This window comes from Mus caroli, unplaced genomic scaffold, assembly GCF_978045245.1.
Source record: "Mus caroli unplaced genomic scaffold, Mus_caroli_1 scaffold_11, whole genome shotgun sequence".
Classification (NCBI taxonomy): Eukaryota; Metazoa; Chordata; class Mammalia; order Rodentia; family Muridae; genus Mus; species Mus caroli.
Genome location: NW_028227266.1, coordinates 118,848,453 through 118,870,399, shown reverse-complemented (window position 1 = coordinate 118,870,399; position 21,947 = coordinate 118,848,453). Strand labels below are relative to the sequence as shown.

General features: G+C 46.1%; 1 protein-coding gene across 2 annotated transcripts in view; it reads right to left on the bottom strand.

Moving 5' to 3' along the window:
• Wdr48 (WD repeat domain 48) overlaps positions 1-21,727 on the bottom strand; it is a 34,278-nt gene extending 12,551 nt beyond the window's left edge. Inside the window, exons 1-11 of one of the 2 annotated variants that reach the window (XM_021171866.3) lie at positions 21,630-21,727; positions 12,568-12,708; positions 10,433-10,511; positions 9,485-9,567; positions 9,273-9,402; positions 7,219-7,307; positions 6,649-6,750; positions 4,891-5,115; positions 3,148-3,222; positions 1,743-1,845; positions 360-457 (exon numbers count right to left, since the gene is read on the bottom strand). In XM_021171866.3, coding sequence (XP_021027525.1) covers positions 360-457; positions 1,743-1,845; positions 3,148-3,222; positions 4,891-5,115; positions 6,649-6,750; positions 7,219-7,307; positions 9,273-9,402; positions 9,485-9,567; positions 10,433-10,511; positions 12,568-12,708; positions 21,630-21,677 — 1,173 coding nt within the window. In that variant the 5' untranslated portion in view covers positions 21,678-21,727. Of the gene's footprint in view, positions 1-359; positions 458-1,742; positions 1,846-3,147; positions 3,223-4,890; positions 5,116-6,648; positions 6,751-7,218; positions 7,308-9,272; positions 9,403-9,484; positions 9,568-10,432; positions 10,512-12,567; positions 12,709-21,270; positions 21,408-21,629 lie in introns of those variants that run through there. The other variant, XM_021171865.3, reaches the window with a different exon arrangement.
• Between the last annotated feature and the right edge of the window lie 220 nt (positions 21,728-21,947).

Below are 21,947 nucleotides of genomic sequence, written 5' to 3'. Positions count from 1 at the left end.
GTTTTGCTGATAAATGATTAGGGCTTTTCTGGATCCTCCCAGTTACTATGGGACCCTTTTGTAAGAGAAAGGACAGGACAGAATGGCTCTCCTTACACTCAGTGAATGATCCAGCCTAAATGCCCATAGCACAATGATGAGAACCTTCCAAAATAAAGCAGTGTTCGATATGATTTGTAATACAGTGGCCAGGGAAATGGTTTACATGCTTAAAAAGGTTAGCTACTACCATACATACCATCCTATATCCAAAACTATCCACCTCCAAATAAAGTATTACTGTAAATAAATATTATCCTGTACAGAGGAGGAAAACGAAGGGAAACAGAGGACGCAACAACTGCACGCACGGCACTCACCTTCAGCACGTCCCAGTACGCCACATTGTTATTCGTATCTTTGGTTAATATGTGTCGCTTGTCATTTAGGATGTGGCACTGAATGATACTAGCGCCCCCTAAAGGAGGAAAAAAACAACTGGCAAAAGACAAAAAGACTAGTACTCACTGTCACCTCTGAGGTGAGCAACTCCGGAGCTGGTTCTCCCCTTCTCTGTTTACATGGGTTTTGGGGAGAGGAGCAGAGCTCTGAGGACTGAGCATCAAGTGCTGAGCCAGCCTGCCAGCCTGGCCTCTACTCCAGCCTCGTCTCACCTTCCCTTCCTCTGCACCTCCTCAACTGTGTCTTATCGCGGAGGTGGCTAAGAGCTCCAGATGAATATGTCAGGCAGGATTCTAGTCAAAGTACAAACATTAAACGCAACTCCACCCCCTTTTTAAAGCTGACATCTGGCTTGTGCCCAAAGACAAGATTAAAGATATTTTACCCTGGCTAGCGTGTTGTAGGGTAGAATATGAACAAGAGACTAGTGTCACAATACACATTTATAAAGGCAGCTCTTTTGTATACCGAATGCAAAAGGTGTCCTGTCCTGTTTGCAGCAAACAGAGCTGAAGACAGTGCATCAGACACAAGACGGATACACAGAGCACCAAGGTTCTCACTCACACATAAAGCACCCCTCAGGTCTGGGAGAATGGACCTCATCGGTATACATCATGTACTGAAGCACCCCATGCAAGCCCTCATCTGTACCACCAATAGCCGTTAATTAAAAAAAAAAAAAATCAATCAAAAACTCATTTCTTGGGGGCTGGAGAGATGGCTCAGTGGATAAGAGCACCCGACTGCTCTTCCAAAGGTCCGAAGTTCAAATCCCAGCAACCACATGGTGGCTCACAACCACCTGTAATGAGATCTGATGCCCTCTTCTGGTGCGTCTAAAGACAGCTACAGTGTATTACATGTAATAAATAAATAAATAAATAAATAAATAAATAAATAAATAAATAAACAAAACTTATTTCTTGTGGCTGCTGGTAGGTGGCCTGTGGGCCCCACACTCCTGTGCATATGGGTAGCACTGATGGGACCCAGTCGGTTATTTAAAAATCACTCATGAAGGTAGGAGGGGTCATGCTGAGGAGGTGTGAAGGGACCAGAAGAGATGACCTGGGAATGGGTATGATGATGACGACGCGTGATACACATAGCAGAAGCAGTCAAAGAATACATCAAACACGTTCTTAAAAACCCTTCTCATCTCTTGTGCTAAAAGCAAGCACGCGTTACTGGGTTTTGTCTATAGCAGCACTGCATTTAAAGAAAGGCTGCCACTTTGACTGTCATCATGCTTAATAACTGTAACCTCATTAAAGTCTGCTTGCCTGGGGCCTTCTTACCTTTAATAACTTGGTCGGGCTGTGTACAGAGGGGCGTTATGGGGTTTGTACAATCGTTGTCATAATCACCAGAGGCTCGAAAATTATGAATTCCCTTCAGTGTCTAAAGGAACAAAATTAATAATTTCAGCATTTTATGTTCTCCAGGCTTGTCAAGTGTTGAGAATGTTATAGCTGTAGAACTAGTAAATGTTGAGTTATCACAGGTACACGAGACACACCCAGTCATAGCAGGAAGGCACTGAGTCAACCAGCAAGAAATCCCCAACAAATATTAAGGAGAGGATGCTGAGCTTTCTTAAAAAGAAAAACTTAAAACAAAACCCAGTACCCCCAAAACAAACAAACAAAGAGCAAACCCACAAGGCTCTGTGGTACTCTGAATGAGAATGGCTCTCACAGGCTCATATATTTGAATTCTTGAAGGATTGAGAGGTGTCATTTTGTAGGAACAAAAGTGTCACTGAGGGGCACCTTGTGGCTTTAAAAGCTTATGCCAGGCCCACACTCTGCCCGCCTGTAACTTCTGGACCAGCTGTGAGCTCTGAGCTACTGCTCCAGCGCCATACCTGTCTGGCACTACATTCCCCACCATGATGGTCATGGACTAATGTCCTGATTAGTCCCCAAGTCAACGCTTTCTGTTGTAAAGTGCCTTCCTGTTTCATCACAGCAACAGAACAGTAACTGAGACAGCCCCAAAGCAAGGCACTATTCCAGTTATGATTGTAACTAACAGACACAAGGGCACTCACAGAAGTTGTGAAGCTGACCTGCACACAAACGCTCCCTCCCCCTAGCTCCCAGAGTCAGCTACATTAAGAAAGCTGAGCTCCTTAAGTAAGGAGCTGGTGCTATGAGGACCTAACTGCCCAATCTACATCTACTGACCCTGCTTTCCACACCTTGGAGAAAGGCAGGAAGTCAGAAGCCAGCCTCCTGTTCTATTACCTTCAGAAAAATGGGTATGTGGACTGTCTGCTTCATTCTTCTTGTGTGTTTAACAGAAACAGTGTCTTGCTATGTAGCTCAGGCTGACCTTGAACATGCAGCACTCCCATCTGTCAGTCTCCCAGGCAGGAGTCCAGCTGTGCACCACACACATGGCTGGACTGCCTATTCTCAGGTGCAGTATTTTAAGGTCAGAAGCTGTCTGACACTGACTGGTTTAGTCAGGCAGCACTGTTCTAAGTACATCAAGCACATATCCTAGCTGGTAACAAAGAAAAAGCAGCTTCATTTTGCCCACCAATGTCAGGGTTACTCCCACTCTTGGGATCACACCTGCATTCCCATGGGAATGTGGATGGGGCCACAATGAACCTCTGCTGCTGGTACCTGGCATGTCTGAGATAGCAAGCCAACCACGTCTACAGACTTGTCACAAGCACGGTCATGCACTTACCCACTTATTTACTGTGGACTTTGTTGTTGCAACCCAGATTGCAGGAGGGGGATCTGCTGATCTGTCAAGTTCCATCTAAAAACCAAACACAAAAGTCTTCTTTGTCAAGGGCTGCTAACTTTGAGCTGTTGGCCCAGAGATGAACTATTAGCACGGGGAACATCAAGGTGCGTCACTCCTTTGTCAACACCTGTACACCACCTGCACCAGGCTTGCAGCAGTAAGCTGTAGACGCACAGGGAAAGCAGTCACCAAAGGAGTCGAGGCTTGAAGAACTGGAGAGGCTGCATAGCAGGTGAGCACCGTCCCACCAGAAAGCTACTTGCAGCTGCTCCTGTGTATGTGCACGTGTGCATCAGGCTCACAGTTTTAAATGAGGTTAACTGTTGAGACCCAAGCAGGCACAGCCAAAAGGACAAGGACTTTTTTTTTTTTTTTTTTTTTTTTTTAAGATTTATTTATTATATGTAAGTACGGTATAGCTATCTTCAGATACACCAGAAGAGGGCATCAGTTCTTGTTACAGATGGTTGTGAGCCACCATGTGGTTGCTGGGATTTGAACTCAGGACCTTCAGAAGAGCAGTTAGTTCTCTTAACCGCTGAGCCATCTCTCCAGCCCCGACAAGGACTTTCTGAAACAAAAGCAGCATTCTGCCTCTGCTATTCTAGTTTTTATTCTTCTGTGTGTCTGTGCACTTTTCTGAGATAGGTTCTTGCTGTGCCTTTGAAGTTAGCCTTTGGTGACCACCATGCTTAGCTTACATTCTTCCTTAATGAGGAAATAAATTTCTTCCTTTTTTTTAAGAATGTTTATAGAAAAAAAAAAACCCTAATACAGTGAATATGAAGTTAGCCCACCCCTGGGGGATAGGCTCCAAGGATCACATCACCACATGCCCTCTGGTTCTTTCAGAATGCTGTACATTGAATGTAAGACATATATTTATGCTCGAATGGAACCACTCTTCTTCTAACATCAGGAGACTGCAGCTAGAGTGGCAGGAGGCATTTGTTGACTCTTGGCTACCAGGAATTCTCAGTGATTGTCTTCAACATATAGGTACCTGGAGCTGCCTGCTTTATATTGCCATCCACAGCCAAGAGCTGCCAGCACCTGCAGTGCTCGCACGACCAAGTCTCTTCCATGGTTGCTTCCTCTGCATCCCTCTCAGATGCTTTGCATCTGTCCTGACTCCCCCAGGGCTGCTGGGAGGCAGTGTGTTTGCACTCTGATGCAACTGGCTCTCCTCCTTCAGGAGCCCTCCCCTTCCTCAGTGCTGTGGCAGAGGCCTTAATACTGACACCCTTTTTTTTTTTTTTTTGGTTTTTTTCAAGACAAGGTTTCTCTGTATAGCCCTGTCTGTCCTGGAACTCACTCTAGACCAGGCTGGCCTCGAACTCAGAAACCCGCCTGCCTCTGCCTCCCAAGTGCTGGGATTAAAGGCGTGTGCCTGTCTGTTCACAGACACCTTAACTGCTCGTGTTCTTCCCTGAGCAGGGCAGAAGAGCCAGGCAAACTCTGCAGCATGCCTGACAGCATCACTAGGATTTCTCAGTAGGAAGTCATCCATGCCGCAGAGATGTACTTCAGATATCACAACGTGTCTACACCAAGACTCTCGCTACCGTGTTGAGGACAGAGGGTCCTCTTGACCCCATATCTGGTCCATATTTCGCGCAGACTCTGCTGTACATACCCAAAGCTCACAACCTCAGCTGGGAAACTCAAAGCTCAACACACCTTGAGAACTGGTGCTTTTTCTTCACAAATCAGTACCCGAATGTCAGGGTTCCTTAGGTCTGTGCAGTAGATCTTCCTGTCTCGTCCTCCAGAATATACATGTGTAAAGGCATCGTTGACCTGTAGGGCCCAAACACCTTCATCATGGACTCGGTATGTTGCTATACATCTCTGCTGGCCAAGGGACCACAGGCGAATGGTCCCGTCAGAACTCCCAGAGAGGCACTGCGAACAAAGGAAATAAGGTGAGGGTGCTTCTGGGAGCAAGCCAGTCTGAGATGAGCAAACCCAACAGGCGTGCTCCAGCAGGGGGCACCAGAACCACCCTGCCCTTGTCCTCTCTATCCAGCTGCCTGCTGGTTCTGTAAACACTAATGATGAGCTATGTATGGAAGATCGATCACTGAGGTAGGCAGAGTCTGAAGATCAGGTGGCTGTGATCTCAGAACTAGCATCTCCCCTAAGAACTTAGTAAAACGATAAACTCTTGGGCCCCATCCAGACCTAAGCAGGCAAAAATATAGCAGGGTTAGCCAACAGGCCCAGCAGGCTCCTGGGCAACTCCCATGGTCTCGGTCTGATGGCACTGCTCTGGGCCAGTGAGCCTGTCAAACTGTAGAGAGGTTTAATGAAATGAGCAGACTAGAAAGCTTCCTCACAGACTGTTAGGAGCACTGGGAATTTAATCCCCTCTTTTAACTAGCTCACAAGGGAAGAACTGACCAAACCTGGGTGTGGGAGGGCCGGGACATGGGACAGGCCCAAGGAGGGACTCTCTATGTAGAAGATACTCCTCTGAGGTGGCAATACTCTTAGGAAAGCTCCAATCCTTCATCTTAGAACATATGACTACAGAGAGCAAGGTCTTGCCAAGATAGTGTTATGAAAGTCCACATAGCTTAGTACTGTGCAACAGTTAAGGCCCAGATGCAGCCTGCACAGCCACAAGCGGGGAGAAAGCACAGACGCAGACCAGGTTACTACTGGGGAAGTTGCCTGATGCTGGGATCTCAGACCCCTAAGATAGGTTTGGGATTTGAATGAATAGAAAAACCCTGTGGGTGGCAGATAACTGCATCTTAAGATCCAACAGGTAGCTTTTAGAACCGAGCCCTGTTGCCAACAAGGCTTAGAGCAAATGCAGTTGATTTTGAGGGCTCTGCATCTGATAGTTAAATTACCTCACACAGACGCACATTACAACTCAAAGAAATGACGCAGATTGCAGTGGACAGGAAGAGCATTAGGCTTCTGAGACCACTGCTAGAGACTTAAACCTCATATAACATAGCGACAGACAACAAAACTGCCTGTGGAATTTGAGTAGGAGTGCCCCCATAGACTCCTGTATTTGAATGGATGGCTCACAAGGAGTGGCACTATTAGGAGGAAGTGTGCCACTTGTGGGGGCGGGCTTTGGGGTCTTCTATGCAGTGGAACACAGTCTCTTACTGCTGCCTGCAGATTAAGATGTAGAACTCTCAGTTCCTTCTCCAGCACCAGGTCTGCCTGTACAGAGGCCAAGAGAGCGCCGGATGCTCCTAGAGTTGGAGTTACACAAGGTTATGAACTGCAGACCCATGTGTGGGGAACAGAATTCCAGTGCTCTGCAAGAGCAACAGTGCTCTTACCTGAGCCACAATCTAGTATACTAAACACTGAAAATTAGGATGTAAACCACACATGTATCTTATGGTTCAAATCATTGTCCCCAGCCATGCCTAGAGGGCAGAAGCTGAGTCTGCACACAGCCCTTACCTGTGTGCCATCCCTGTGCAGCAGCAGGGCCTTCACATTGTCCGTATGTCCTTTCAGCTTCATGAGTTTCGCGCAGGTTCTTGGATCCCACACTCTCAGAACCTGCCAGTTTTTACAGAGTATTAGATAAGCCAGATTGGACACACCCAGCTTTTGAAAGCACCCAACTTTCATATCAAATGCCAACTATTACATTCTGGAGAGGAAACGCTGCTGTAGCCAGTGTATATTGTCCATGGCTGCTAATGTTTGGAGAATACTTTTCTAATGCCAAAATTACACAGCCTTCATCACTATATGCACATGCAATTAATATTTCTTTTATCACTCACTAGACAAAATGACTGGTGTTTTATTATTTTTATTTTTTGGTTTGTTTTGAGACAAGATTTTGGTTGTGTTGCTCAGGCTGGTCTTGAACTCTTAGATTCAAGCAATCATCCTGCCTCAGCCTCCTGAGTGCTGAGACTATGTATGCTACCTCACTAAGCTCTGTGTATGTGTTTAAGAACTGAACAGATGCAATGATTCCATTTCTTGGTTCAGATATACTGGCCAGGCCTCTCTTACCTTCTCAGTGGACCCTGATACAATGATTGTTCCCAGTTGGTTCATGGCCAGGCTATAAATGGAGTCTTTGTTCCCACTTAAAGAAGAAGCTATTGAGGATAAAGGGAGTTCAATGTTAATAAAATCAGCAACTTGTCAGCAAAAATCACAAGCTTACACATTTGACTTGAAAAAAATCTTATCTTTACACAAACTTTAAGAAAATGAAATCTACCTATAACAGAGATAATTCCAAATAACAGTATTATCAAAATTAGTGGGTTTTTTTCTGAATTTGAGTATGTGCAAGTGCTTAATATTATATCTGTTAAATTGAATTGTGCTGCCATTTAAAATTGACCCACATAAGCAGTATAGTATATTTCCAAAGATGGGCTTGAACCCATCTTGAACCCACCAAAGTCACTATATTATTCAAAGAAAATGCAAAATGAAAACAACATTTCACATACAAATCAGGTTAAACAAACAACCCAAACTCCAAACAAAAATCCAACGCAAAGCTTTTAGCCAGAAGAATGTCCACGCCCTTTGATTTGGAAGCCAATGTAGAACTCTTTCCTCAGTAACTGATTCACAAAATTACACGAGGTGGGGAGTTAGCACTCTCGAGGGGCTTACAAATGCCTGCTCTATCTATGTATTCAGCGAAGGTTAACTATCACTAGTATGGTGTCTATGCTCATACGCCTTTAAGCAAGTCCACCTGGGGCAGAATCTTTGTCACTAAGCCCACATCTCTGATGCTCCATATTTCAGTGGCTCCATATTTCAGTCTTACTAAGCAAGCAAGGATACAGCAGACTGAGTATACCTGCTTAATCCTTGAAAAACAAAACAAGCAAAACCAACCAAACGAAAAAATCTCCAGGGGAACAAGGGAAAGACTTTTTAGATCTATGCATACTTCTGGCAAAGCAACACTGAAGACGGTTATAAACACCTGCCCTTCCTGGAACAGTCAGTCATTCTAACTCTGTTGCCACGCCATGGCAGCATCTGGAGTCACACACTCAAGTTTCATAGCCACTATGTCTTGGACACCTCCTCTGGCCTAGGCTAGGACAGACTCTGTTCCTATAAGATGTTCTCAGAGCCTCAGCCTGGAGGCTCCCACAGGCTGGCCTAGTGCAGTGTTGAACTTTAAGTCTAGCTGTGTGCATTCCTGACCCAAGTTTATCTAGTAGCCACACTGAGTGTCTCTACACTTCATCTAGAAGCATCCTACCCACCCTGGCTTTTCCAGAATTGCTGGATTCTTCCTCTGAAAGCCCTTCTCAGCTGTTACTGGAAGCATTCTCTCCCTGGGTATGTCTTATTGTGGCCATTAAGTCAAAAGCTTGTCAATTCAGCAAGACTTTGAAGTCAGAAAAGAGCTTGCCTGGCCAGGTATCACCTTCTAAGAGCATCAGTTATGTGTGTCTGGGGCAGGGACATGCCATGTATGCTGTGGGAGACAGAGCGTGATAACACAGACAGACTCTTCTACCTGCAGGGACCCACACGTTAGCCATGCAGCCAACACATACACATGTTCATGGGTTAGACAGGATCCATCTGGAGAAAGTACTAAGTTTATAGCACAGTGAGAGCTAGTTCCCAGTTCAATCGCTCTCAGGGTAGAAGCTATATGCAGAAGAACTCTCAAAACATAAAGCACTGTCTCAACGCAAACATGTCACTGGTGTTATATGAACCAATCTTTAACAACTTAGATAGTTCTCAATGCAAACATATCACTGATGTTATATGAACCAATCTTTAAACTCTCAAAATATAAAGCACTGTCTCAATGCAAACATATCACTGGTGTTATATGAACCAATCTTTAAACTCTCAAAATATAAAGCACTGTCTCAATGCAAACATATCACTGGTGTTATATGAACCAATCTTTAACAACTTAGATAGGTCTCAATGCAAACATATCACTGGTGTTATATGAACCAATCTTTAACAACTTAGATAGTTCTCAATGCAAACATATCACTGGTGTTATATGAACCAATCTTTAACAACTTAGATAGGTCTCAGAGCTGGTGCAAATGCCTTACTTGTGACGGTGTTGTTTGAGGCAGTCAGTGCCGTCAGAGTGTTCACATCCCAAAGGAATATCTGTCTGTCCAGCCCAGCTGATGCTACCAGCTCTTTATCCTTGGCATACGCTAAGGCCTTTACATAGTCCTGTAACAGAACAGACACACTATGATCTATGTTGGAAGAACTGAGCTCCAACATGACAGGAAGACTAAAGTGTGGACATTACCTTATGCGTCCTGAGTGTGGACATGCAGAATCCTTTATGTGCATTCCAGACTTTGACTGTTGTGTCTGAAGAAGCAGATATTACTAGAAGAGACAAAGAGAATGTCTTGTAACTTGAAGGTTATCTCCAGCGAACGGATGCAACTTCTAACAACTGTTTACACATGATGCTCAAACGCTCTTTCCAGCAATGCCTTAAGGAGGTATGTGAGTGTACATACAGTGTCGGCTTTAACTAGTCAGGAGATATGGGAGTGTACATACAGTGTCGGCTTTAACTAGTCAGGAGGAACTATCCTAATCTCCAGGTGAAAAGTCCTTAATTTACCTGAGAATAATTACTCAGACTGCAGAACCAAGCAATGAAGCTTACCAAGACAAGAAAAAGGTCATGCTAAGGACGCACGCACGCATGCACGCACGCACACTCGAGCAGGCACAGCACGGGGGTCTATTTATCTAAGTTAGAATTTGTGTAACACTAACTGTAGTGATCACGTAGAATGACTAAGAGGAAGGCACCTGTCATATTATCTAAAACTAGCACTCTGTCATACTGCACTGTAGTGTCAGCAAGTGTGCATTTTCCTGCCTTTATGCTGGCTTTAATAAAGTCTTACAGGCATGGCCCACTGAGTGCCTCCTGTCTCAGCATTAGGGATCTCTAGCACCCACATAAAAAGCTGGGCTGTGAAGCACACCTGTACTCCAATGCAGCAGACCTGGGAGCTCAGGAGCTGGCCAATCTAGCAAATAAGTGGATTCTACATCAGTGAGAGCCTTTGTCTCAAACACTACGGTGTAGCATGATAGAAGACACCAGATTTCAACCTCTGGCTTCCAAACGCATCCAAACACATCCAAATGTGCACACACAAAAGACTTACATAAAAAAATGAAAAATATATCAAACAGAATTTTACGATGTAAGAAGCTGAGAAGAACTTACGCGTTTTCCCATTGCAACAGAGCACGACATCATTTACCCAGTCTGTGTGGTGCTCCATAGATGCTATGTATGGATCTTGCTGAAATGGAAAATCACAGAGTTTATGACAGAGAGCAAAACCCACAACAGAGTTCAGCCACACTCAGATTCGTTATTAATATGACACACCATCACACTTAAATTAAATCCATAGTGACCCTTCCCCAAAATAGGAGATGCTTCCGGAGAGCTGATGCAGGAAATAGTTTGTTTCAGGAAAGTGTCCGTAACGAAAGTCTAGGTTCCCACGGTTGTCTTACACACAATGGTGGCATAGGTCACAAGCTCTGGGCTAGGCATGGTATGGGGAACAGGGTGCAGGAGGACAGAAAAGGCCCAGGAAACCTGAGGCAGAAGAGCTGACCCGTGGTACCCGTGGTTCACTAGTCTCGCCTAAGGGCAAACGGAGACAAGCACGGGCTTTTAGCTTCCGGCTGCTGTTTGTAACCCTTTCAGTGAGTCCCTACGATGCCTGTCCTTCAGAGAAGACTATGAGGTCTGAGACACAATGCTTGCAGCAGCACCAGATTCCTATTCATTGGCTCAACTATGAGAGCGCCTTTTACAGACAGTGTCAGTTACATCCCACACCCAAACAGACACATTTATATACTTCATAGGCAAGAGCTCTTTGCATGTCTAAGAACCAAGGCTATGCAATTTGTCATAGAGACCAGAGAAAAGATGTTTGAGGGCAGGTCAGCCCGATAGCCAGATTCTTCTAGGCAAGGTCTTCTAATTTTCTCTCAATTTGTTAAAAATACTGCAAACTCTCAAAAACTCAATAGTCTAATTCGAACATGAGCCCCTATGGCGTGTAAAGGGAAACAAAAATGCACGTTCTTACTTTCATGCTTTTGACAATGCCTTCATCTGTTCAAGAGCTCAATGCCTGCTGGACTGAGCCCGCTGGCGAAACCTTACCTGGCAGTTGTGGCCAAGTACCCTCTTTCTGCACTGAACACTGGTTTGCAGAGCAGGCTAAAAGACAGACTTAGAAAACAGGTTCTGGCACCAGAGGTCTGAAGTGAGTCTGAGCTCCGATTCACTGCCACAATGGCCATTTAGCCATCAGGATTCTCAAGTGCTAACAGTCTTTTTTTTTTTTTTTTAAAGATGTATTTATTATTATATCTTATCTAAGTACACTGTAGCTGTCCTCCAACACTGCAGAAGTGGGATTGGGATCAGGTCTCATTATGGATGGCTGTGAGCCACCATGTGGGTGCTGGGATTTGAACTCAGGACCTTCAGAAGAGCAGTTAGTGCTCTTAACTGCTGAGCCACCTCTCCAGCCCCCAAGTGCTAACAGTCTTGAGAAGCACTGTGGAAATTCAGATTGCGGTGAGCATGAGGGGACAAGGCACACAGTTAAGAGGTCAGTAAATGGCCCCAGAAACTGCTTTCTACATCACTCACAGGGCAACCTTCACAAACCCAAGAGCTCTCTCCCTCCCCTTTGACTGCAGCTCTCCCTTTCCATGCATTTACATGCCCCTCCCTGCTTAAGCAAGAGGCTTTCAAAACTGAGGCGTGGGTGAGTGGTGGCAGGGTGCTTGTCTAGCCAGCATGCACAAGGCCCAGGACTTGAGGTTCAGCACTGCAAAAGCAGCAGCAAAGCCTCAGGAAGGCCCAGGAGTAGGAGAGAGCAGCCCGGCAGCTTCACACCTACCACATTAGCCAGTAAGACCCTAGTGTGTTGTGAGGTCCTTAGTCACTTTGTAAAAGTACACACTCAACATGTGTCTTTCTACTCTCAGCACCATTATCAAGAGACTTTTCGGGTTCATAATTAAGCCAAAATCCCATGGAAGGTGCTCATTCCTCACCAGCTGAATCTTTTTACTCCGCTGTGGCAGCAAACTCTTAAAGCAAACTCATTTATGGCACCCCTGAGTTAAGTAAAAATACGTGTGAAACTTTCCTGGAGGCGTTTTCTCACAGGCTTACAGAACTCTGGGGATGTCTGTATAGAATATATTAAGCAGCCCAGTGCTCAGAGATGAAAGCCGGGACTGAGCAAAGGAGTTCCATCAGACAGAGCCACTGGTCCAAGATGCCAGTTAACCCAAACCCCTGGCTCCCGCCTTACTTACCTTGTGCTGATTGACACTCCATATTCTTATGATGGAGTCTCGACCTGCTGTGAACAGTCTGTTGAGTGCTGGGTCCAGTTGCAGGGCATTGACTCCATTCCGATTGTATTTCTCCACTTCATCTCGAATTACATAAGAAACCTAATGGGCATCAACAGAAGCCAAGCCATGGTGAGGTGTAGCCTGCTAGTGCCAATTCCAATACTAAACTAACTTCAAGCTAATGTTATCTTACTTCAGGAGGACTGAAGTGCTGTGAGAAGAATAGCATTACTGACAGCCCAGCTCAAGACAAGCAGGTCTGCTTGCTGCTAATGACCCAGACATCTCAGTCTGCAAGCCTCCTCTCAGCCCTTTTTTTGTCTAATCCATTTCAGCAACCTTTCAACAGTGTATACTGGAATATACCCAATATTCCACTGAGGCAGGACAGTTAGTCAGAAAACAGAGGAACATGGGAAGAAGCTGCCACCCCCACCAATCCTGCTGTGCCTCTCCTTGGCTGACAGACAACAGGACAAGATCTGTAGACCCTTACAAGTAGGACTGTGCGATGGCTGGTGCCCACGAATGCTTTGTCCCAGCACATCCTCCTCAATGGCATGCATGGCTGCAGCACATAGAACGCCCACGGGCCACAGGGCTCTAGAGCAAGCTTTCCTTAAAGCCCACAGAGCAGAGCAGAGCAGAGCAGATGGAGCAGCTTGCCTCACTCACTGCTGAAGAGTGAAAGCGCACAGGAGGTGATGGAGTCCTTGCATTACCTGAATGGCCTCTCTTCTACCCTCACACTTGAAGGAAGGAAGTTTGGATTTGAGGGCTGACTGAGGATTGCCTGGCATGTGCATGGCCTGGGCTCTGTCTCAAGCATGACAAAGAAAGAAAAACAAAGATGGATGTCTGTGTACAAAGCTCCTTTAGTTCCTTCAGTTTAGCACTTACTGTCACCACCAAACTCCACACCTTCAGTGTCTATCAACGAGGCCAAATTTGTGTTCTCTCCTGACACCTTACCTTACCCTAGGCTATCCCCAAGCTTTTAGAATCTTGTGTTTTGACATTTCTGGATTTTTGTCCTTTGCTGTACATTTAGAAAGCACTTTTACTTCTAGCAGTTTTGATGCTTCATGTCTGCAGATGAGGCCCGTGGGGATACTGTTTTCCTTGTTCTTGAGTGTCCATCTTTGGACAGTGGAATTTTCTAACTGACCCTTTGTCTTTTACACAAACCATTTTATCGCTTTCTATTTATTTATTTGGTTTTTCGAGACAGGGTTTCTCTGTATAGCCCTGGCTGTCCTGGAACTCAATTTGTAGACCAGTCTGGCCTTGAACTCAGAAATCCGCCTGCCTCTGCCTCCTGAGTGCTGGGACTAAAGGCATGTGCCACCACCGCCCAGCTTCTATTTATTTTTGAAGGGACCTCTTTTACTATTATTTGCCATCTAGCCCAGGCAGGCCTGGAACTTTCTCTCTATGGCTCAGGATGGTCTTGAGTTCCTAATCCTCCCACCTCAGCTGCTCAGGTGTTGAGACTACAAGTATGTGCTGCCACACCCAGCTTCTACTATTGCGTTTTCCAACAAATTATAGTACAATGAAAAGTAGACATATCTTTAAAAAAGATTTATTTATGTATATGAGTACACTGTAGCTGTCTTCATACACACCAGAAGAGGGCATCAGGTCCCATTACAGATGGTTATGAGCCACCATGTGGTTGCTGGGAATTGAACTCTGGACCTCAGGAAGAACAGTCAGTGCTCTTAACCACTGAGCCATCTCTTTAGCCCCTAGAAATATCTTTAATAAGGAAATGGCTACACTACCATGTATTAGGCTGGAAAGATGGCTCAGGTAAAGATGCTTGCCACACAAGCCTGGAAACCTGAATCTGATCCTTGGAATCTATGTAAGATGGAAGTAGAGAACCCACTCACAAAGTTATCCTCTGATCTCTGCATGTACCATGGCATATGATCCCCACTCTAACAATAATAATAACAAAGATTTAGAAAATTTACTCTACAGACATTTCTATGTGGTCATTAAAAGGAGAAGTAGAATTTATACAGTGATTGGTTCTTAAGTCAATTCACAGTAAACTTTATTCAAGTCCAGCAGGACAAAATGTGCCTCTTGTTTCACAAGAGCAGAAGAAATACAAGGGCCTGATGCAGAGCCCCAGTTCATACTATGAGATGTCCAGGACACTATAAGGCCCACACGGTCTTTAGCCATGAACAAATGCTGGTCTTGTGTGTTGGCCTCCACTGTTCCAGCCTGTGGAAGGAGAAGCAACAACAACCCCTGAATCAAGATAAGTGGGAACTATCCCAATAAACTCATTGTGGTTATTAAAAAAAAAGATGTCTAGACACAGAAAGACAGAAACAAATCCAGAATTTAATGTGATTTATTTTTATTTTAATTATGGGTATATGTATGCATTTGTGCATGTGTGCACTGCCTATTGAGGTCAGAAGAGGCTACCAGAAGCAGGGGTTAGAGGAGGTTGTGAACTACCTGACATGGGTCCTAGGAACCAAGTAGAGGCTTCTGTAAGAGCAGTATACGCTTAACTGCCGAGCCATCTCCCAGTCCCCGGATTTAATACTCTAAAAAATTACTAAGTAAGTACCTACCAGTTGCCAGGTACAATTTTAAATGTAGAGGATTGTGGGTCGAGCAAAGAAGTCCTCCTGGGGTAGCGTTCTAGGGAAAGAGCTTAAATGAAAGGAACAGCAAGCCAAAAGAAACCTGGGCAGACGCATCTAATAAGTGAACAGTTACTTCCTTATAACTTCACTGTGACAGTTGGAAGGCAGAGTTGAAAACTCATGACTAGTCTCAACTGCCTGCAAAAGGGGCAGGCACAATGTGAGCTTTGTAAGGTATCAGGAAGCCAGGCCTTTGGTAAGAGACACATACTTTGTAAGAGCCAATTAAAGGGACTCAGACAGGAGAAAAATGACAGGGTAGCAGCCACCAGCAAGCACAGTGCAGGCCTCTCTGACTCAGTTATGTGGAGACCCCTCCTTTAGCACCTGGAACCTAAATGTCCTCAGGGTCATTGGCAGCCACTGCAGAGAAAATCAGAGAGAAAGCTTTCTTTCTCTGACTCTCACTTAAAAGTGAAGTCATGGCTTTCCTTAACCCAACTTCATCTCTGCATCAGGCTGGGCTCTGGTGTACCCGCTGCACAGGGTCTCACAGGCTCAAACTGACCAATTGCCAGGTTTGTACTCTTTAGTAGAGACTAGGATAGAGCATGCTTCCAAGCTCACTGCAGTTGCTGCTCAATTCAGTTCCTGTGACTGTGGGCTATAGTCCTTCTTTCATAACTGCCTGTCAAAGTTCCATCTTTGCTCCTAACTACTGCCTGCTCTTAAAAAAAATGTCCTTTCTATATGTGATACACTGTTACTGTCTTCAGACACACCAGAAGAGGGCATCAGATCCGATTATAGAGTTGTGAACCATCATGTGGGTGCTGGGGATTGAACTCAGGACCTCCAAAAACAGCAGTAAGTGTTCTTCACTGCTGAGCTCTCTCTCCAGACCGGCTGCCTTCATTCTTGCTCATGCTTTTCCCATGGCAGCCCCTTCTGCACACCACCACAACACAACAATTTTCATATAAAAATGTCTATGGGTAGCTTATAGAATAAAAACAAAACTTACTTTTATAAAAGAGAGGACCAGGGGCTGGAGAGATGGCTCAACTGTTAAGAGCACTGACTGCTCTTCCAGAGGTGCTGAGTTCAATTCCCAGCAACCACATGATGGCGCACAGTCATCTGTAATGGGATCTGATGCCCTTTTCTGGTGTGTCTGAAGACAGCTACAGTATACTCACATAAAATAAATAAATAGGTATTAAAAAAAAAAAAAAAGAGAGAGGACCAGACAAGGTAGTGCATGCCTTTACACCCAACTCTTGGGAGACAGGGACAGGAGAATTTCTAGGTCAGCCTGGTCTACAGTGAGCCCTAAGAAAGACAGGGTGTGTAGAGAGACTGAATCTTAAAACAAAAGCAAAGCAAACAAAAGAGGAAAGGGGTGGGTTGGTGTGTAGCGGCACTCGCTACCAACCCCAAAGACCTGAGAGCTCCATGCCTGGACCCACGAGGTGGGAGGGAGAACCAACTCCTATAAGCTCTTCTCCAAATGGCTCCCCCCACCCCAAGAGGAACTTCAAAGCTTTCTAACCTCACAAAGGGAACACAACTCAGGCTCTTCAAGGCTGACACTAGGTAACTTCTACCTGGGTATCTGAAAGACACCAGAACGAGACCTCCATGTTTTCTGAGTCTTCTCACCTCAGCTGATGACTGCATGGCTCTTCAGGATTCTACAGTCTGTGGATGACTCTTCTCCCACTGTGGCTGACTGAGAGCAGGCACACACTGGGACATCACTGAGATGAAGGGGTTGCTGGGTGTGATGTGGTTCCCGAGTTCAGAGCCCACCACTGACTGCTCCTCACCTCACATACTTTACCACAGGACACGCAGGCCTCCCCCGTCCAGCCTGCAGCCACTTCTCTGACTGCATCTGCTACTCCTTTCTCTAACCCAGGTCTCTTTTCTGCTACACAAACAGGCCGCACTCCTACCTTAGGACATTTGCATCGGATATTCTCATTGGAATGTTCGAAATCTAGATGGCTTCGTGATTGTCGCCAAAGCCTTTCAAGTCACCATCTCAAGTAAGGCCTTCTCAGCCCAGAACAAAAATTCCACTTCTGCTTAGCATGGTGGCACAGGCCCTCAAGTCCAGCATGTGGGAGGCAGAGGCAGGCCAGTCTCTGTGAGTTTCAGGCCAGGCAGGGCTACATACTGAGTCTAGTCTCAAACCACCAGTACCACCACTTCTGCTTCTTCTACTGCCAACTATGGTCAGTTTTTAACCTTTAGTCTATTTTCTGTTTGAAAGAATGATATAATCACATAGCATATACCTACTGTGCACACATTTCAGTTCACACTGTCGACATCCATTCATTTGATCTTATCCTCTTACATCTTTCTCTTGAACCTTTAGGCATGTGTGTCACTGTCTAGTTGTTTTTATCTTTACTATTTACATATGTTCATTTAAGATAAAATTTACAGTGAAACATACGGTAGATACTTGTGATAAATCAGCTCACCTGTGCAATACAAACACTTACAAAGACAGAGCATCATCACACCCTACAAAGTCCCTTCTCTCCCCAGTGTGCACACACCATCCTCAAGTAACTCTAACTTTGTCCTATCCAGTTAACAGGGGCATGCAGCTCCCGAGCAAGGCTACGTCCAGATAGCAGGTTAGTCTAGTCCAGTCCAGTCTAGGAAAACCAAATATAACCATTATCCTCCATCTATCCCTCTTGTCCTGTCCTGTAAGCTAAGACTTTCCATTTGTCACTTTACTCCACTGGTTCTTTTTTTTTTTTTTCCAAAAAATTTATTTATTTATTATATGTAAGTACACTGTAGATGTTCTCAGATACTCCAGAATAGGGTATTAGATCTTGATATGGATAGTTGCGAGCCATCATGTAATACTGGGACTCGAACTCAGGAACTTCGGAAGAGCAGTCAGTGCTGCTAACTGCTGAGCCATCTCTCCACTCCCTACTCTGTTGGTTCTTAAACAGTATTTTAGGGCTGGAGAAATGGCTCAGCAGGTGAGACGCTTTGCTGGTTCTGCAAGCATGAGAGTTCCCAGAGCCCACGTAATCCCAGGTGAAGCAGCACACACCTGGAATCCCAGTGCTTCTGTAGTGTGATGAGAGGTGGGGATGGCAGAGGTCCTGGAGGCTCACGGGCAGTCACATTGCATATGCCCTGGTGAATGACTGTCTCAAACAAGAGGGAAAGTGACTAAGGACAGCAGAGGTTATTTTGATCTCACCTGTGATGTGGATACTTAAGTCTACATTCACATGCACGATGGACATACTAACTTCTTAGGACACACTCTAGTTTGCCTTCTTCTAAACCAGGGGTTAGCAACAAGTTCCTGAAGGACAAACCTAGCCGAATCCTTTTTTCTGTGAACTAGTCTTGCTGGATAATTGCCAAGTAACCCACTAGATGAATATATTATATTTTGTTTGACAACTACATAGAAATTTCCAAAGATGGGTATTTAGTATTTTGTTTCCCACAATAGCAATATTCCTATAATAAATATTCTAGATAAGTAGAGACAGATTAGACACATATGTGATTTTTGTAGAAAATTTCTTTTAAAGACAAGGGTCTTACTACATAGCCCTAGGTGACCTAGAATGCAGCGTGTACATCAAGCCTGCCTCTGCTTCCTGAGTGCTAGAATTAAAGGAGTGTGCCACTATGAAAGGCTAGAACACATTTTTAAAGTAAGGAACTGTGGGCTCAAGGCGCTGCCTTTAAGTTTGGCAAAGCAAGACACAAAGTGGAAAATGTTATGGCTCTGTTTGAAGTTAAAATTCACATCAGATAGCAAACTGGAGAAGCACAGGCATAAGTTTCAACCACTGTCAATTCTGCCCTTAAAGGAAACTTCTATCTAGAGAGGTTTTGGTTGTTATGGCTTGGGAGGTACTATTACATCTAGTGGGCAGAAGTCAGGGGATCCTAAACAACTTAAAACACACACGGCAGCTTCCTTACCTCCTGCAGGGAAGACCGAGTTACCCTAATGTATAAAGAGTGAGCAGGCTGAAGTGACACAGGACACTACACAGTTGCTGTTCTTGAGACAGCAAAGAACAACTACAATTTATACTTTTGCACCATTTGTAAGTTCTTGCAATGTGCATGCGTGCGTCCCTTCTGTGCAACAGGAGATGAAATCAGCCTCCGAGGCTTCTAACACTGCTCTGTACCTACTGGACAAATCCTAAACCTTCTCTTAGCAGGCTAATCTCAGATTTTCATAGGAAATAGTGTCTAATCACAATCAGTTTGCTGTTGAACAAAGTGCTAAACACCAAATTCTACCTTCATCCTCTGGCCAGCTGAGCGTGGAATTAGCTTCTCCCTTGGTCTATATGCACCAGCCGACATCTAGCCTATTTAAACACTTCTTTTTTGGCACTTGATGTGATTTTCTTCTCTACTCTTCTCTGTTGTGTGTGTTGTCTTAAAAAATGTTTTTAAAAGATGCTAAGGACAGAAGTCAAGAGCCTTGTGAGAGGCAGGCATGTGCTCTACACTGAGGTGTATTCCCCCAGAGTCAAGGATAACTTGGAGCCAGTTTTCATAGTCCACTTTGTGGGACCCAGGAATCAAACTCAAGTCTTCAGGCTTGGCAGCAAGCACATCTCCCCTCCAAGCCATCTTGCAAGACCATGTCTTTTAAGTCTTTACCCTAAACTGAACAAACTGATAATCCTTACTCTATCAAGAACCACTGTCCTAGTGTGTGGAACTGGACTAAGTTACAACTTAGTTGGAATCAGCGTTTTCACCCCCCTTGGCCTGGAGGCTGGGGCTTCAGTGCCATCAATGCCATTTGAACGGGTAAAGCTGGGGGATTTTTACATTCCTGTCACCTCACTGATCCTGTAAAGTATTATTTGTTAGTGAGCGTGTGAGTGCCTGTGCGCACGCGTGTGTGCGTGTGGTGCACAGGGGCATAAGCATATACGGACACATGCATGTGGAGGCTAGAGGGTGACCTGGGTGCCTTCCCTCATTGCTCACTCTCCACCCTGTTTCTTTCATGGGACCTGGAGTTTATCGATCAGCAGGACTAGACAGCCATCAAGCTTCAGGGACACTCCAGTTTCTGCCTCCCTAGAGCTGAGATTCCAAGTGCCAACCCACATGCCAGGCATCTTTTCAAGTGAGGGGATAGAGATGTTTACGTGGGGGCAGATATTCAGATCCTCATGTTTGTGCTACAGGCCTTCCACCAGACTGACCATCTCCCAGTCAGCCCAATTTTAACCATTAAACAACCATTAGTAGTGAGCACACAGGGCCAACAAATGGAAGTCAGTACTATAAAGAGGACACTCATTCAGAAAATGCCACAGCTTTCCAGCCTTATGCTGGGTTACTCACCTTTGGCCCTCCCTTCTGAACACTGAGTTCAATCTGTGGAGTGTTTACTGACTGCTAAACCCTTTTAGTCTCTTCTCCTCTGTGCGGCAAGTCTATGCACTCAGTCCACTTTAATGACTGAATGCATTTTTTTTTTTTTTGAGGCAGTGTGTCTCGTGTAGCCCAGATTGATTGATCTCAAACTTGGTAGGTACTGGAGGATGACCTTGAATTTCTGATTCCCCTGTCGTCACCACAGAAAAACACACACATACACACAAGCAGCGCTAGAAGTACAGGCGGGTACCAAGCAAGCCTGGTTTTATGTGGAGCAAGGGGTTTGAACCTTGCTCAGGACAGGAAGGACTCTGCTAAACGAGCTTTATCCCCAGCACACAAGGCAGCAAGCAAAACTCAAACGCACACCAAACCAACGTGATTTGGGGAAACCCAAAGCACCCACGGTGCAGGTCAGCGAGCTCATCACTGGAGATTCCGACGTTAGGGAGATGAGGACTAAAAAGGAAGCCCGGAAGATGCATAGTGAGGACGGTGGAGGGCGGAGGCAAAGCCCATCGCTAAGGAAAGGACACTGTCATTTCCTCCAGCACAGCGCTCCCACGTGCGACCCGGCCCCGCCACGCCCCCGCAAGGCCCCTCGCTTCCCGGCCTCACCCACCCGCGGGCGCCGCGAGGCCTCCGCCGCCGGGTCGCGGCTGTTCCGGAGGAAGGCGGCCGAGAGCAGAGGCAGGTGAGCGGGCAGCAGGCCCATGGCGCCGCCGCAGGCCCGGTGTCCCGGGACGGCGGTTCGCCGGGACGGCGGTTCCCCGCGACCGCTCGCGAGGCCCGCGCGCCCAGTCCGCCCGCCGCCACCTCAGGCCGTTGGCGCCCCGGCCCCACCCCTCGCGCCGCTGCGCCCCGCCCCGCCATCCTCCGGCTGTCGAACCCCGCTAGCCGCGGCCCGAGGCATCCGCCCGCCCGCGGGGGGACCAGACCCGACGGCAGTGTCGCCAAGGCCGCGGAGCCGGGCCGCCATACCTGCACTTTCCTCCGCCCGGCTGTGTTCTGCCGGTGATGGGCCGCCATCTTGCATGTTGACACTCCGACGTCACTTCCGGGAGCGTTGAAGCGCCAGCGGATGTCCCGCCCTACTCTGTGGTTGGGTAGAAGGTAGGTAGGGCGTAGGCTTTCCGGGCTGGTTGCGAGGGGAGGCGCTGGCGGAGAAATAGCAGAGTGTGGGCGGGAACGCTCATGGAACCAGGGCTGGGGGCCCGTTCAGCTAAGCCCCAGGGCCGTCCCAGCGCCTGCATGCAGAGGGAAAGCGCTCAAGAGAGTCGTGCTTAAGTGCCCCAGCCA